At 34.8% G+C, this 15496-nt stretch overlaps 2 protein-coding genes across 4 annotated transcripts in view; both read right to left on the reverse strand.

The window, feature by feature from the left end:
- Window positions 1-10091, reverse strand: part of LOC142982022 (C2 domain-containing protein 5) — a 28135-nt gene extending 18044 nt beyond the window's left edge. For all 3 annotated transcript variants that reach the window (XM_076128281.1, XM_076128280.1, XM_076128279.1), the window contains exons 1-6: window positions 9437-10091; window positions 2848-3007; window positions 1840-1980; window positions 1184-1344; window positions 697-808; window positions 185-254 (exon numbers count right to left, since the gene is read on the reverse strand). In XM_076128281.1, the coding sequence (XP_075984396.1) occupies window positions 185-254; window positions 697-808; window positions 1184-1344; window positions 1840-1980; window positions 2848-3007; window positions 9437-9616 (824 nt within the window). In that variant the 5' untranslated portion in view covers window positions 9617-10091. The remainder of the gene's footprint in view (window positions 1-184; window positions 255-696; window positions 809-1183; window positions 1345-1839; window positions 1981-2847; window positions 3008-9436) is intronic.
- Window positions 10092-10754: 663 nt separating this feature from the next.
- Window positions 10755-15181, reverse strand: LOC142982107 (uncharacterized). Its single transcript, XM_076128447.1, has 9 exons — window positions 14895-15181; window positions 14641-14753; window positions 14015-14227; window positions 13440-13598; window positions 13079-13180; window positions 12793-12906; window positions 12321-12540; window positions 11894-12013; window positions 10755-11557 (listed from the first exon to the last, which is right to left on the reverse strand). Exons 2-9 carry the CDS (start codon window positions 14751-14753, stop codon window positions 11249-11251), a joined length of 1350 nt encoding a protein of 449 aa, XP_075984562.1. The 5' UTR covers window positions 14895-15181; the 3' UTR covers window positions 10755-11248.
- Between the last annotated feature and the right edge of the window lie 315 nt (window positions 15182-15496).

Raw genomic sequence — 15496 nt, forward strand, 5'->3', positions numbered from 1 at the left:
AATAAAATAGATTCATCAATAATAGGGATATAAGAACCACAAAGACCTCTAACAATTTAGAAACTTAACTTAAATAAATCTATATCATAAGAATTAAGAACCTCATGTCGCTCTATTTAAAACTGCCAAGTGTAGTAAATACTTGTATTTATAATAAAAAATATACTTATTGCTATATACTCACTGCTGTGTACAAGGTGGCATATTCATTGGTTGACTAGGTAATGGCAGTGGAGTAATGCTGACAGCAGTACCTATAAATAATAATAAAAAATATTCATGAAATACAAATAAATATTTTGGGGCAACTCACACACGGTCATCTGATTCCAAACTAAGCAGATCTAGTACTATGGCATGGTAACCAAACAATTTATAGACATACTTATATACTTCTAAATACATACTTAGATAAATAAATTAACATCCAGGCCCAGAACAAATACTCGTGCTCATCACACAAGTATTAGTCCCGGGTGGGATTCGAACCCACAACTCGCGGCGAGGTGACCACGTTAGCCACTGCGCCAAACGTGCAGTTAAACTCTTACTTAATTTGTATTTTTAAGTAAAATTAAACTTTTAGTTAAAAATGCAAATATTTAAAGACGTCATCTACGTGTACGAGTACACGTGCACGTATCCGTAAGTATATGTGCGAACAATGACACGCTTTTTATTATATTCTTAACTTACCTATAGCTCTAGCGACGACTCCTGCTTCTCCTTCTAAATCGAAGTCTTGTTGATAGCCGACGACGGCGTTAGCGCCTAATTCAGCTGCTTTTAACCCTACCAGTCGTTGTACCTAAAAATATATTTATCTTAGGTAAGTTTAAGCATTTACATAAGCACTTATTCGACAAAACCGCTAAACTATTTAGAAAGTGATCTAAAACAAATGTGTCAGAGACAAATCTTGGCTCAGCAAGAGAGGGTTTATTTGCAATTCTATTAAGTTTACAGGTGTGTGTATACATGATTTTACACTACTTCAAAATAAGCCACTCTTTGTTCCGCAAGATTGTCATATAATGTCTTCATTTACTACGCATTCCCTTTGAATTATAATTTTTTAAACTTTTCGAACTCTCGACGTCAGCGTAATTAACGAATAAGTACTTATAACAGGTAACTATTATTTACATATTTAATACTATTATTCCCTTAAATATACACATACCTGATTACTAAGCTTGATAAACGCGACCTGCCTCGCTTCATTAGAAGCGCGAGGAGTTCTGATCTTGTCTATCCACTGGTACTCAGGGTCGTCGTTCACCACCAGCTCTTCGACGAAGCCGTGGATGGCTGTCGCTCTGTATCCAGGTGGGATCTGAGGACCTGCAAGGCGAATAGTTACAAGATATGATTATAACAAACTATATAATATAGAGATAAGGTAACAATTAAGTCTTTTTGCGTTATATTCAGTAGCCAATTTTCGTACATTTTGATGTTATGTAGTCATAAACGGTATCTACTTTTTTAATAATACGACACCCACATCATAATTTCTACATCAGTCTTCATTTTCTATGTTTACATGATGAGATATTATCATGATCAAGGCCGAATAATAACTTTTTGTCCGGAAAATCATTACCTTTTGTCGGAGGAAGTACATATTATAAACTCGCTTTAAAGAAATCCGCTTTCTTTAATGTTTACATTAAATATATTTCTACTAAACTATTATTTGCATGATTTTCGAGACAGCCCATGAGACAGCCCGAAAATTAAGTCTCAAATAGACACATACATACAAACATACATATTCTCACACAAATTACGTCTATTTCCCTGCTTTAAAATAGATTTTGAGAAAACAAGTCTTACAGTGAAAGAACTGCACTCCACAGCTGGAGGTCTTGTACTTATTGAAGTCGGAGAAGAGCTCCACCTTGACAATGACGTTCAGCTCGCCGCGGATGCCGTGCATCGTGTCGAACACCGGGATCCAGCCTGACATTACTGCACCTGAAGGAAGAAGGTATGATAAGGAGCAGTTAAGTGGAGACTCTTGGTAAGAAGGTGTAGTTTTGGTAGAAAGAGATAGACGCTTGGAATATTAGGTTAACAAGTGTACAAGAAAATAAACCTGGACTCGAAATTAATTTACCTTATTAAAGTAGCTTTTGAATTATTCCTTTACAGTAAAGGTAAGCATAACAATACCTAGTCTAATATGTATAAGGATTTAAGAAATAAAATAACCCAGCTATATGAAGAAATAGTTCTAATTTTTAATGCGGTCTAACGATTCTAATACTACAAACTTGTTTTTGTATAGAATCAGACCTAACCGGCCATAGATCTAAATATAGCTTCACACGCAAGACCTTACTCGTCAGTTAAGTCAAGATTTAGGGCTCTGATAGCACTTTCACGTGCCGAATCGATAGGTCTTTATTTATATCAGACATGCAAGGTTTTTGGGTAGCCTTAATAGATTTCTAAACTGTTAGAATTCAGAATTCTGAACAAGTATTGTTTGCTATTTCGCCGACAATATGGCAATACTATCTAGGTTTTTAAAGCAATGAAAAGGTATGCAGAATTTAACATATTTCAAGTTCTTGAATCGAAACTGTCATTCTTCAACTCAGATTTTAGGCTAATCAGTATGTATATTTTATCTAAGGCTATAAGACTTGTTCAAATTATTTGACACACTTGCTATTTTGCCGGAATCTCCATCAATCCATTCCTGGGCTGAACTAAAAGTTCTGCATCTTTATATTGCAGTACCTTTTTTCCATTTTTTATTTCTCTAAATTTTTTACTTTCTCTTAAATATACTGCAAAACTTTATATTAGTTCAATGAATGTTAATTAAATACCTACCACCATGTGGCGTGGTGGTACTCTTGGCATTGTTCGCCTCTCTAGCGAGGAGCGGCGCGAGGCTGATCACCACTTTACCGATGGCATCATTGGCCGAGTACGTGTCGTGGTCCATGAGGCGAAGCTGGAGGGGCTCATCTTGAAGCTCTGATTCGTCCACCTAGAAAGAGAGGTAGAAGAAATTATGGGAGAGCTTTCTATAGAAGAGGTGATAGCAAAACCACTATCTTTTACGATGTCACGATCCCAACCGATCAATTTAGGTGTATTGTATTATGCATAGGAAAAGGTAGAAAATCTTATTTTTTTGTAAGATATATTTAGTTTTTGTCCCACTAGGTCAGTAGGTATTTTGATGTTTCCGTAAGATCCTTCGTTCAGTAATCTATTCAAGTATTGAAGTACTACAAAAATTAAATAGAAAATAAATCAATGACGATCTCATACCCAGTAACGATCTCAAAAATATCATCAGAGATCAGAGTTAAGCAACCTTAGATAGGTACTGACATTGATAAAAGGTAGACCAGTTATAAAATGCGAAAGTAAAAACGTCATATACGTTCATCTTTTCATGCACATTTCACGACAGCGCTACAGACTATATACACAGACGACAATAGACATATTGTAATTAGATGCTCAACACACAAAACAATGTCATGACAATGTGTAACAGACGTGACTGTATTACATAGTACATACATGAGCATTATAACTAGGGTTGCCAGATCCAGGCTGATAATTTCCTAGAAATCTCTGTACGTAGTAGCGTAACTTTGTAAAAAATCTAGTAATTTTGGAACAACAAAGTAAAATTACTGGACACGGGACCACACGAAAAATTACGGGACGATCCCGGTAATCTGGCTACAGTAATAGTAACATACACGAACATTATTATTTTGTGGCTTACAGAAGACGGAACGATGAAGGAAAACATCGTGAGGAAACCTGAATAAATACATACATAAAAGACCAACGAACGTCACTTGGTACGATCTTTACAAACTTCCCTAGCCTCATTCGCATCAATACATCTTGTATGAAATCTGAATAATAATTTACAACTGTTGAGTGTAATCTGCCAACTTGGCTAGTTTGTACGCGACAGTTTGAGGACTTTCATATTGTGAGAAGAGCATTCAGATAATAATGGCTCGGAAAAAAGGAATGGCTAATAATATTTTGGCTGGCTTGCGCACCACGCTAATCACGAATGGTATTTGTAGATATAAACGAAGCATGCAAGGTATAAAGCAATACAGATTTATAAGCTTTCTGGAACCGTATCGAATAAAACTTGTAGTTTTGCAAAGACTGGAAGATATTACCTTTGTGCCATTGATAAGGTCGCCAATTATACCCTATCTTAATATACTCTATATATATAAAAGATATTTTACATTTAATTTCAACATTTTTTATTGATCCTACAAAACGACAGCGCGTAATTCTAGTAAGCCGTAACATAAACCAGTAATTTACCGCAACCATAAAAACTACAATACCCATAAAACTCAGTGATATACAGCTCAGTTCAATAAACTAATATTAGTAGTTTCAAACAGTTTGATTGACCGCCTACCGATGGAGAATGACCGATTGATGGTGTAGTATCAACAAACAGTCAAAACAAAACATTAACGCCGGCTCCACACGTTGGCCCCAACGTTGGACTGCAAACTCGGTGAGGCGTGCACACCTTGGCTAATAAACTAGTTCTGTCCCGTCAGATCGCGAGCTTTGGCGCAGATTCCTTTGATGAAACCGACACGAGCCGACCAGCTACCAACGCTCGCCCCAACGTTGAGACCAATGCCTTTTTCTAGATCCACACGTTGGACGAATAGCGTTGGGGCCAACGTGTGGAGCCGGTGTTAACGCTATTTCTACTGAGTAAATAGTTTGAGCGCCAAGTTTTCACAAGTTAATGGATTTGGTGATTAATAGAATTAACGCTGGACGTCCTTTTCGACCCGGGGTATTTGGTGCCAGGTCGTATAATTAGATGCAGTTGGATTGCATCGTGTAGAGCTAAATGGTATGGTATAAGGATATACTTTAATACGAGCTGGTGTCTGCAACTTTGTTGCGTGATATTTACGATTAAAGTGTTTTAATTTGATTTCCAGATGTTCCAGATTTTAATATCTTAGTAGAAAATGTTCATTAGAAGAAGAAAATTTTGTCAAAGCGCCATTTTTTCATAAGAAGTTTGCTTTGACTATTGTTTTTTTAATCCGTGAAGTAGTTCTCGAGATTAGCTTGCATAAACAAACTTCAACTTCATTCCCGCATATCTATGTTAATATATTAGGTGTACCGACACACTTTTTTATTATTAAATATTATATATAATTATGTATTGACATAGTCCGAGATGCTAATAGCCAGTTTTGCTCACCTGTTGGTAAACGTTCAGTGAGTTAAGCAACCTTTGGCGGCACTCCATACATTGGTTTACGGTTAGTGGTAATTGACCTAAAAGTCTCCGTGCTTCAGTTGACATATTATAGCTGGTCTCAAACGCTGTCTATTATATATTTCGTGGTCTTAATGCTAGACGGCATTCTCTCCCAGTCAACCTTTGGGCTTGGCAGACATAAAAAAGAGTAGGTGTATAAGTGTGGCAATAGATAATATACGATAAAGAGTTTGTTATAATATGCTGAAATAAATTAAATATATGGTACTCGATGAGCCATTCATATAACTTTAGGCTTTTGGGCAGATCGACAAAATTTTACACTGGGTTGAAAACTAGTCTAGATTTACAGCATTTACCGGACGATGAACAGTGATATCAAAGCTCAATCAATACGTAGGTCGTAATTAGGTTCGAGAACCGGACTTATGTGCAGCGGAGATATCACACGACACAGTATGACGTCAGGAACAGGTGCAAAAATAATTTCACCTTCTTTATGAGACAACGCGTCCTTCAAAAAGATGGTAAACAATATAATTTTTTGCGATGATCGTGTGAAAAGTTTCAGTCTCACGTTTTAGCAAACTTTAGTGGAATTCCGCCCACATCGACACGTGTCGCGCTTCTGAGATTGTTGGCAACGTGACCGCGTTGCAACTCAACAGTTATTAGATAAATGTAAATATTGGACCACACAATATTTATGTGCGAAATTCTGTGTGACGAGTTCTTTGTGCTTATGCCGTCCTATAGCTTATTTAGGTTTAGCTTCAACTGAGGAAAAGTTTGGCCTCACTTTCACTGAAGCTCGGTTTTATTCTTTCTAATAAAAATAAGGATAAGCGAGCGGGGCAGTGTGCTCCGCCTTTTAAAGACAAAAGCTTCTCAAATAGGTACCAATCTTGATCTGCAGGACTTTTTTAAAAGTTTTGACAGAGTTTCGAGCTGAAATTTATTTTTGCTGAAAGTCTTTGAGATACTATGCAAGGACGTTTACGCTTTGTACGAATACCACAAACAAGGTTGGTATTTACAAGTACATAGAATATAAAAGTATTTTTATCCTAATACTTTGAAGGATTGCTTCAACATAGCGTAGCGCAAATAACACGCAATTCGCATATCACACAAAATATTATTGTATAAAACTGCGCAAATACTATCGAAATAATCAAATTATATTTGGCGTATGTCCAAATCAATATTGAATCATAGCACATTGTGGAAATACAAACAAATATGTAAGCAGACGGTCGCCAGACATCGTACGAAAATACTGGCTGTGGCACATGTCATGCCATCTCATTACGTCATAGTCCACGGAGCCAAATGTACTAACACTTTTCATCTTTATTATTATAAAACTAGAGGCCGCCCGCGACTTGGTCCGCGTAGAAACCCTTCCTGTGTAAATCCCAATCCCTCGGGAACTCCGGGATAATCTTATGTGTTATTCTGGGTCTTCAGCCATCAATATACCAAATTTCATCTTAATCGGTTCAGTAGTATTTGCGTGAAAGAGTAACAAACATCCATACATACATGATACATTACCACAAACTTTCGCATTTATATATTAATAGGATTTAATGAGACTGTTTTTGTATGAGTGCACAATAAGCTCAAAACTCTGGCTGGAAAATTTGCAGCAGGTGTTTCTTGTTGTTTTTATTGAGCCATTACTGTCGAATTGGTTAGATCTCTGCGCAAAATATGAGAGGTTGGCCCAAATGACTTTCACACTAGGCACTTTGCATAAGGGACTTTGCATCCCGTCAAAATCTGCATATGCTCTTAGACTTTCGTTCCTATTTTCCTATGAATATTTTCTTTACAATGTTTCAATGCAATTAGGTAGCAGTTACTTGTACCTCTGCTACCCTAAGTCTAATGAACAAGAATTTTAGCTAGAGCTAGGTACCTAAATCTACCTACATACTTTAAACGTAACTAAACTATTCGGAAAAACAGCGCTGTTCACTACCTCTGACAGTAGCAAAACTTTTCGGACAGAAAATTCCGTGACGAGAACGGCTATCGCAGGTTGTAGAGGGTATACGAGACACAAAACTTTTGTTTTAGTTCATACAAACATAGTATAATGCCTATTATACTCGTAAGTAAGTTGTAGGCAGAGGTGTAAACACACCCGCGATTCGCCATTAACAAGTACCACGTAATTGGGGGCGAACCTACTGCCATATAGCGGGCACGTTACCAAACTCTGGGCCTAAATTAGAAAAATACCAAGAGCACTGTCTGACCTGGGACCTCGTAGTTAGGTCGAGATACCGAGGTTGACGAGGTTCTCAATTCTTTTTTTTTCTTTCATGAAAAGCAAGCGAAACCAATCCTACAGTCTTGTTTATGAGGAAACGCGTAGTGTAAGTGCGCGCTAGATAATTGGAACATTCTTTAAATAAGAGATTAATTGAAGTATGCTAAGTATTCAGTAATATTTCATTCTGTGACTTTTTTATTGCTTATAAATTATGTTTGAAGGTCATTACTGATTAATGGGCGGTTAATTAATGTCACTTAATTCAAATGAAGTGTTAGGAAAATTCTTTTGTTAGAGAGTATGAAAATAGTTCTTGGCTCTTTAACTAGATGTATATTATTATATTTTCTGTGTTTAGACAAAGAAAGCTTAAAAAACAAATCCATTGGATTCTTATTATGGGTTGTAAATTTCTATTTCATGCTATGAAACAGGTGGATTGGTATAGTATTTTGTAACAAATAATTGTGAACGTTGAAATAATAAGTTGCTTGCCTCATTTTGGCGGTAGGCTGTGGCCCCAACTGATTTTGTACCTGATTATGTTCCTATTTATGCAGATATCTTAATATTTGCAGAGCCTCTGAAACTCTGAGCCTATGTAGAAGTTGTATACATTGGATATTAACCCTCACATACATATCTACTAGCTAGACTATTTAGCAAATATTATAAAGGATTTTTCTTTGAAATCAGAATCAGGTGTAGTCTACCCTCTCCCTAGAACTAGACTCTCCCTAGACTATACCTAAACTCAACCTCACCTATCCTCTGTCTTGCAGACTGCATTTAAAATTATCTCTATTTTCGTAGGTATAACTAAAACAGAGCATAGAACTAAAATTATTGCCAAATTGGCATACACAGGGTAGTACTAATAACTACTAATCTGATGGGCTGTAAAACTTATCTCATCAACAGTTTCCTGTCATTACTAAAATCTATTTTCAGTCATTTAATAGCATCTGCTCCTCTTTTCCTCAAATTTTATACCATACTCATATTATAAGTGTGAAAAATCTATCTGTCTATCTGTTACACACAAGATAGTTAAATACCTGAGTCAAACTAGAATACAACTCTACTTATGTAAATAATATCCTCCCGTCTGATATTCAGCTATGGTAGCTAGTATCATTGAAACCAGCCACCTGTGCATGACTTTGTTTATAGTGTTCTAGTGAGTACACAAAACACAGGTAATGTGAGCAGAGCCATACAAGTCCACTAGTGCAATATATTTTAAAACATCTAGGTAGATACTGGCTCAGCAAAAGTCAAAGGTTAATGTGAAACTAGATAAAATAATATACCTATCTATAAAGAAAACAGTTGCTGAAAGCATAGATATACTACTAAGGTTTTCAATTAATCAATAGTATTCTTTATGATCTAAAGGATAATGAACTTTAAATAATTTAAACCCCTACATAATAGAAAATAAAAGAGTTTTGTTTTGAAAATAACAATTCCTGCAATAAAGATTCATCACATTGTCATACCAAGTTAAATTTACCACATAAAATGTTTTTAGAACACAAACAAAGCAGTATATTTAGACACAAATGATACTCATAATTTAGCACATGTTAGTAGCACTTTACAGTTGATATTTATGAGGGTTTAACTTGTTTATTTTGAACAACACAGAAATAAAAACTGTTTATTACTACCAACAGAACTTTGGCATAATAAAGAGGAATATTTAGAGAGAACCTTTAATTTGTTAAGGTACCTATCTATATTAATGTTAGTAAATTATACTATAGTAATTCTATATTAATTAATATTACTATTAATTTTGCCATATTTTTTGATGAATAATAGGGGCTGTTAGTGACTATTAAAAATGTTTAAAGTGTTAACTATCTGCTTACCTCAAACCTATACCATTCAGTGCTGTTCCAGTGAGGGTTTAGAGACTTCCTGCACACATCAGTCTTGTGTGTGACACTACCGAACTTGATCTCAACAAACGCATCCGTCGTATCACTGGCCCGGTCCATCACCGGCAGGTTACGGCCCGCCAACACCTTCACTTTAATTTTACCTGGCATTTTCACTTATTTACACCCACTATACACTTCAAAACCAACACTTAACCACCAATCTATCCACTAAAACTCCCACAACTTCATTGTACTACACATTATCGCCTCTTTCTCTCAATATTATCGCCCCCAAAATTCTAATCAGACGTTCAACACATACACAATATCTTATCAATACACTGATTTGTATAGATCACTGATATATGATACGGTTATTTCAAGCGTACGAACACTTGCCACACTTATTTTAAACCACATTTTCGCACGTAAACTTTGTTATTTCAAATGAAAACATCTTTTCGGCACACAAATAATTCGCGGTGCGTTTCACATATAATTACGCGCTTGTGTTATAAACACTGCACCTTGGAGCGCCCCTGCTGTATCTAAATGTTGTTCTAAAAGTAATCTGTTGGTTTATTAATAGACAAAATGTGATATTTTATAAATAAAATCGGCAAGACGAGCGACACGCACAATCACAAGCTGTCAAACAAAATGTCAACAACGACTGCGTTCGTTTTGTTGTCGAATGGATCTGTTTACAATGTCATCAATATTTTATTGAAATTAATTTACCTATCTAAGTAGAGGTAAATATTGGTAAAGTGGACACTACCTAAATATTAACAAGTAAAATTATAAGTGGCAGATGTTTGGTTGGCTTCAATCAAATAATTTATTCTACAATAAAAACATAATTATTATTAATGAATAGCATCAATCACAGGCTTGTTTAGTGTTAGAAATAATTAATTGTCATTTTTAGAAGGCGTATCGTCCTTGTACACAAAAAAACATTTAAATAATAATTTCTAAATGGAATTACCGACAAATATTTTTTGCTCTGGCTATTCAAGACTTTTTTGGCAAAGTACCCACATGACGGAAACACTTGTTTTGTTTGTAAACTGATGATTTGATGACTTGCCAGTTTTAGTTTTCGTTGCGCTACTTTCTACGATACTTAAGTTTATGTTTACAGTAGCTATTTAACGATGTGTATGCTGCTTAAACACAGCTTTAAAAGCTTTAGCAAACATTGGGTGGAACATTATTTTTTGAGCATGTTGACACTGTCGAACCACGGCGCGGCATTCTTCATTCGATATCTATTGGAAAAATCAAACGCAAAAAATAATCATTACATTAATTTATTAAAAAAAACAGTCTTTATTTTTCTTAAATATCTACGTTATGTTAGCAATTGAGATATGAATAATTATAATTATTACAAACAAGTTCCGTTCACAGAACAAGAACACATTAACATCAAAGTATAGACTTGTTTGAGGTTTGTGATTATCTGGTAACACTTATATAAAGATTTTGATACCCGAACTTGTAGATTAATAAAAATAAAATCTAAATATTTTGAGTATTGAGCAAACTGCGTATTTAATACCGGTGGGAATACACAGAAGTAATACAGATAAAACAAAAATTAAGAACAAATTATTTTATATGACTGATTCAGTACAAAACTCAAGTAACGGGCGCCAATAGAAAAGCAACACTTTAGCAATAATCACGATTTCGTAAACAGTTCATACATTACTACACATAAACCTTCACAAAAGTCATAGAAATTTAGGCACCTATAAACAAAATTCCCTAACAAAAATTACACAGTTAATATCATTGTTCTCGTAACTTTTTCAACATTTGCTCAATATCATGATTGCCGGCCGGATTAGGTCGTTTCAACTTATGTTTAGCCGATAACTTAGGTATACAACTTTTAATAGGGCTTTTCTTAGGCACGGGAAATGTGTCAAGTTTCGAATGGCCTCCCATGCCGTCGTAGGAAATGTCTAAAGGAGTCTTTATGTCGAAAGAGTCTATTTTCATAGGCTCTTTACGGTGAAAGATACTGGTAGGCTTTTGAGCTTCCATTCTCTTCTTAGTGGCGTTCTTTATTGAGTTCAGCAGTAGTTGTTCTGAGGGCTGGAATTAAAGACCAAAATGTTAGTAAATACGTAGTTATGATTTATGTTCGAGATTTCTGTAATATTTACGACTATGTTGATTATTTTTATAAGTTTAGAAGATATCTAGCAGAAAACATTTTTGAAATAGATACAGACAAGAAAAAATTTAAGGTATTGTGAATGGGATTATTTTGATGCATGCTTCTTCAAACTTTTGATTTGTATGTAGTTATCCTGTTCTTACTATTCTATTCTTAAATTCTATCGATATTTTTAATAGAGTTAAAAATGTCTCAAGTTATTAATTATATTATTATTGAAGAAGGTCAATGAAGAGAAATGATTAAAGTACCTTAGCTGTGTTAGGTACTCTAAGTGGTGCACGCTGTAACGCCGTTAAACATAACAGGCCTCCTTGTTTCAGGTTCAAATACGGCGAGTCGGAATTCTCAATGTTATTCACCATTGTATTCTGGAAAAAAATATTATAAGTCAACAGCTCTACAGCACCACTGAAGCTACAAAGTATTTGTTGTTAACGTCAAAATTTATTTACTAGCGCCCTTTCGCACTGGTTTACCTCTTGGGATAAGAGAGGGTTAAGCATTAAGCCTTAGAAGTCCATGTGTCGAAAAATATATATTTATATGCAATGCAGTTTAAAAGCAAATTAATGAAGTAAGCAGAGTTCAGAGATTTCTTTGTTCTCTACCTACTTTGGTGTCCTATGCGATAAAGGCGTGATTTTATGTATGTTTGTATGTTAATAAAATACTTACAAAGCTGGTATTGGTAACATTGGATGTAGGTGTTTCCTGATTGATTTCTGCTGTGACTGTCATTACAGGCGCCACATCACGTTTTGGTGTGGTGACTATTTCTATAGGCTCGCTCGCTTTGGCCTCTAGTTTCGTCTGTGCTGATGATGTTAACGATTTCAACTCGGCTCTCAATGACTCAATAGTGGATTCACTTTCTAGTAAGTCTGATTCTAGTTGCCTGAAAACGATAATAAAAAGATTAAACAAGCAATTAACATTAAAGGATACTTGTTTGTGTATAAAGACTAATTTACTGGGCAGAGTTTTCTGGAGGATTTTGTTATAAGGTTTGTAATTAAGTTCGTAAAGCATTATTTATAACAGTTTTTTTTTATCAGATGTATCTTTTTATAAGTAAATATAATAGTCTATTTACATAAAATTTTGATGAGGCAATTTTAAGTTCTGTGGGAGCATGTGAATTACTTACTTGACTTTATTCTGTAAATCAGCTTCATTCTTCTTGCCCAACGCAATTTGTTGTTTGGCCATGTGTAGTCTGTCCCGCCATTCTTTCTTCTTAGATTCTGATTCACAGAGTGCCCTGAACAAAAAGGAGAGTTATAAACTATTTGTACCAGAAATAATTACCTTTTATGCAGTAGGGCTAAAGTTTGAATTTTGAACAAATATGGAAAATACAAAATGTTTTTGTCCCATGACATCCCAAAGGCTAGAATGCTAGAGTCTTTATCAAAATGCTTTATGATACATACCTTTTCAGTGCAGTAGCAAAAGTAGCAATGGTCTTCAAGTCTGAATATCCTTGCAGCATCTGTTCAACATCATCAGTAGTAGCGTTCAACACTTTCTGTAATCTGAAACAGTATATTATACATACTTAGTTCACCCTATGAAACGCAAATTATATTCATTATATTGTCTTCAAGAGTAGATTTACTTGTACTAAAAATATGGTTTATAAGTTGACTACCAAAGAAATAGTGGTCCACTGTATTTGGCAATTGTTTTGATTCACACAACATAACATCCAAATGTTATGCCCATGCTTTATGCTACAGTTTAGCAGCTGGATAAATTAGTTCCTTTATTAACAAGGGCAATAACAATATTTACCCAATCAATGTTTGCATATTTTTCTTCAAACTTTCATTTTCATCTTTATACTTCTGTGTTTCTTTGTTCTGTATGTTTGCATACATCAGCTGTTCTCTGAGTGCTGTCACTTTAGACTCATAACTGATTAGACGCTTCTCATAACTGCTTGTGATGTCTCTGTAAATGAAAAGTGAATAAAAGTAATTAATAACAGACTGTTCTGTATGACAAAATGTATGTATGTGAATGAAGTGAGGGAAGTTCATAAGGATTGTTCAAAGTGGCATTCTCTGATTCTGCCTACCCATGTACATAATAATATATATTATATGACTATATCATTTTGATGCTGCCTGGTAGTAAACTATATAGACTGAACTCTCCAAGCAGCAAAACTGAACAAGTGCAGTAATTGCTTCGAGTTGGTTCTGTTATTTGATAAATATTGCCTAAAAATCCTAAAAAATATGAATTATAGTGGCACAGTGATGGACTACATATAAACCCATTCATAATCTCCACCTTCCATGGATGTTATAACTGGATAATGAGTTTGAACATTAAATAACAACTGAATTGGAAATCATACATACTCTTGTTTTTTCAAATCAGCAGTCATAGTAGCAATCTTATCATCTTTCTCCTTAAACTTGGCTCGTTGTTGCCGCAGCTCCAGCTGTGCGTTGTCAAGTCTTGACTGTAGTGTGGCCGCATCTTCCCCACTGTTCTCGTTGGATACAGTCGGGAACATACGGAACATACACTTGTCTGTCACTTTGTTTCTGCATTGCGGGCAGGTTTTTGATCTGAAAGAAGGTAGAGAAATATGAGATATGTTTATTTGTTTTACCATGAACTATGATGCAATAGTCTAATTTGCTGAGGATACTATAGTCAAGTACTCTATGCCATAGTTAAACTGTCAACTAAGTAGAGCTAATAATGAATAACACACACAATTACAAATTTTTAAAGGAGTTATTATTATGATGTAGTTGTTTTTGACAGCAAAAGGATTCAGCAGAAACTTGAGATATTTTTAGATGATTGAAATGGATTCTCTATAAGGGAACAGATGTAGTTGCAGGCTATTATTATAAGGAAACAAGCCTTAAATAAAACAGTAAAAGAGTTATACAAAAAAGAGGTTTCATTGCTAGAAAGTCTATTAAGCCAGTCAGTCAGACCACAAAGCTTTGCTTTTAAATTATAATCCTACCTTTCTGTCCATTGTACCAGACAATGATGATGGAATATATGCCCGCATTTGGTCACATAAATGTTCTCAGCTTGATTTATAAGATCACTGCAGATTGTACACAAAATATGCATCTGTAAAGAAGATCAGAAAGTACAAGTAAGAACAGTAATAAAGTTGCGTTGAGGTTATGTTTTGCTTATGTATTTTTGGCGCTAAATTGTTTAGCTGAAATAATAATATTATTCTCACATAAATAACAAACTCCTTCTTACCTTAATCTCTTTGAAATAAAGATCCAATGATTAAGTTATCACGAAAATTAAAATGCGCTATTTTATTTACTATCTACCTGCAGCTGATCTTGTGATAAGTTCGTGACTTTTGAACTCTTGCTTCATTGCAAAACTTTATAATCACACTTTAACAACAAAGATAGAATAATTGTTAAACACCATACATTCTATAATTGATTCTTCGTCGATAGTTTACGCAAGAAGTTATTTTATTTTGTATTGTACGAATTACGATCAACCTCAATGGTAAACAAAGCGATTTGACATTTAATTGTTTCTTTTTAATCTGTACCGTAACAACAGATTGCCATATAATAAATTAGATTTAATATAATAGGTATTATTGGCTATACGAAAAATAAGCTTGTCGTTAAAAGTCTTTTTAGAGTGGATGTTTTCAAAATAATGCGACTTATTTCATTTTTTGTACTGTGTGACCTTCATCATTTCATTAACTATTATTGTAGCAAAGTAAGGGTGACGATTCTGGTATAAGGCCGCATGTACAAGTATTGTGTACTTACTACATACTAACATTACCGCAGCTGTAAAGTAACTAAGCAGTTATTAGAAGATTAGGA

Source organism: Anticarsia gemmatalis, chromosome 21 (assembly GCF_050436995.1).
Source record: "Anticarsia gemmatalis isolate Benzon Research Colony breed Stoneville strain chromosome 21, ilAntGemm2 primary, whole genome shotgun sequence".
NCBI lineage: Eukaryota > Metazoa > Arthropoda > Insecta > Lepidoptera > Erebidae > Anticarsia > Anticarsia gemmatalis.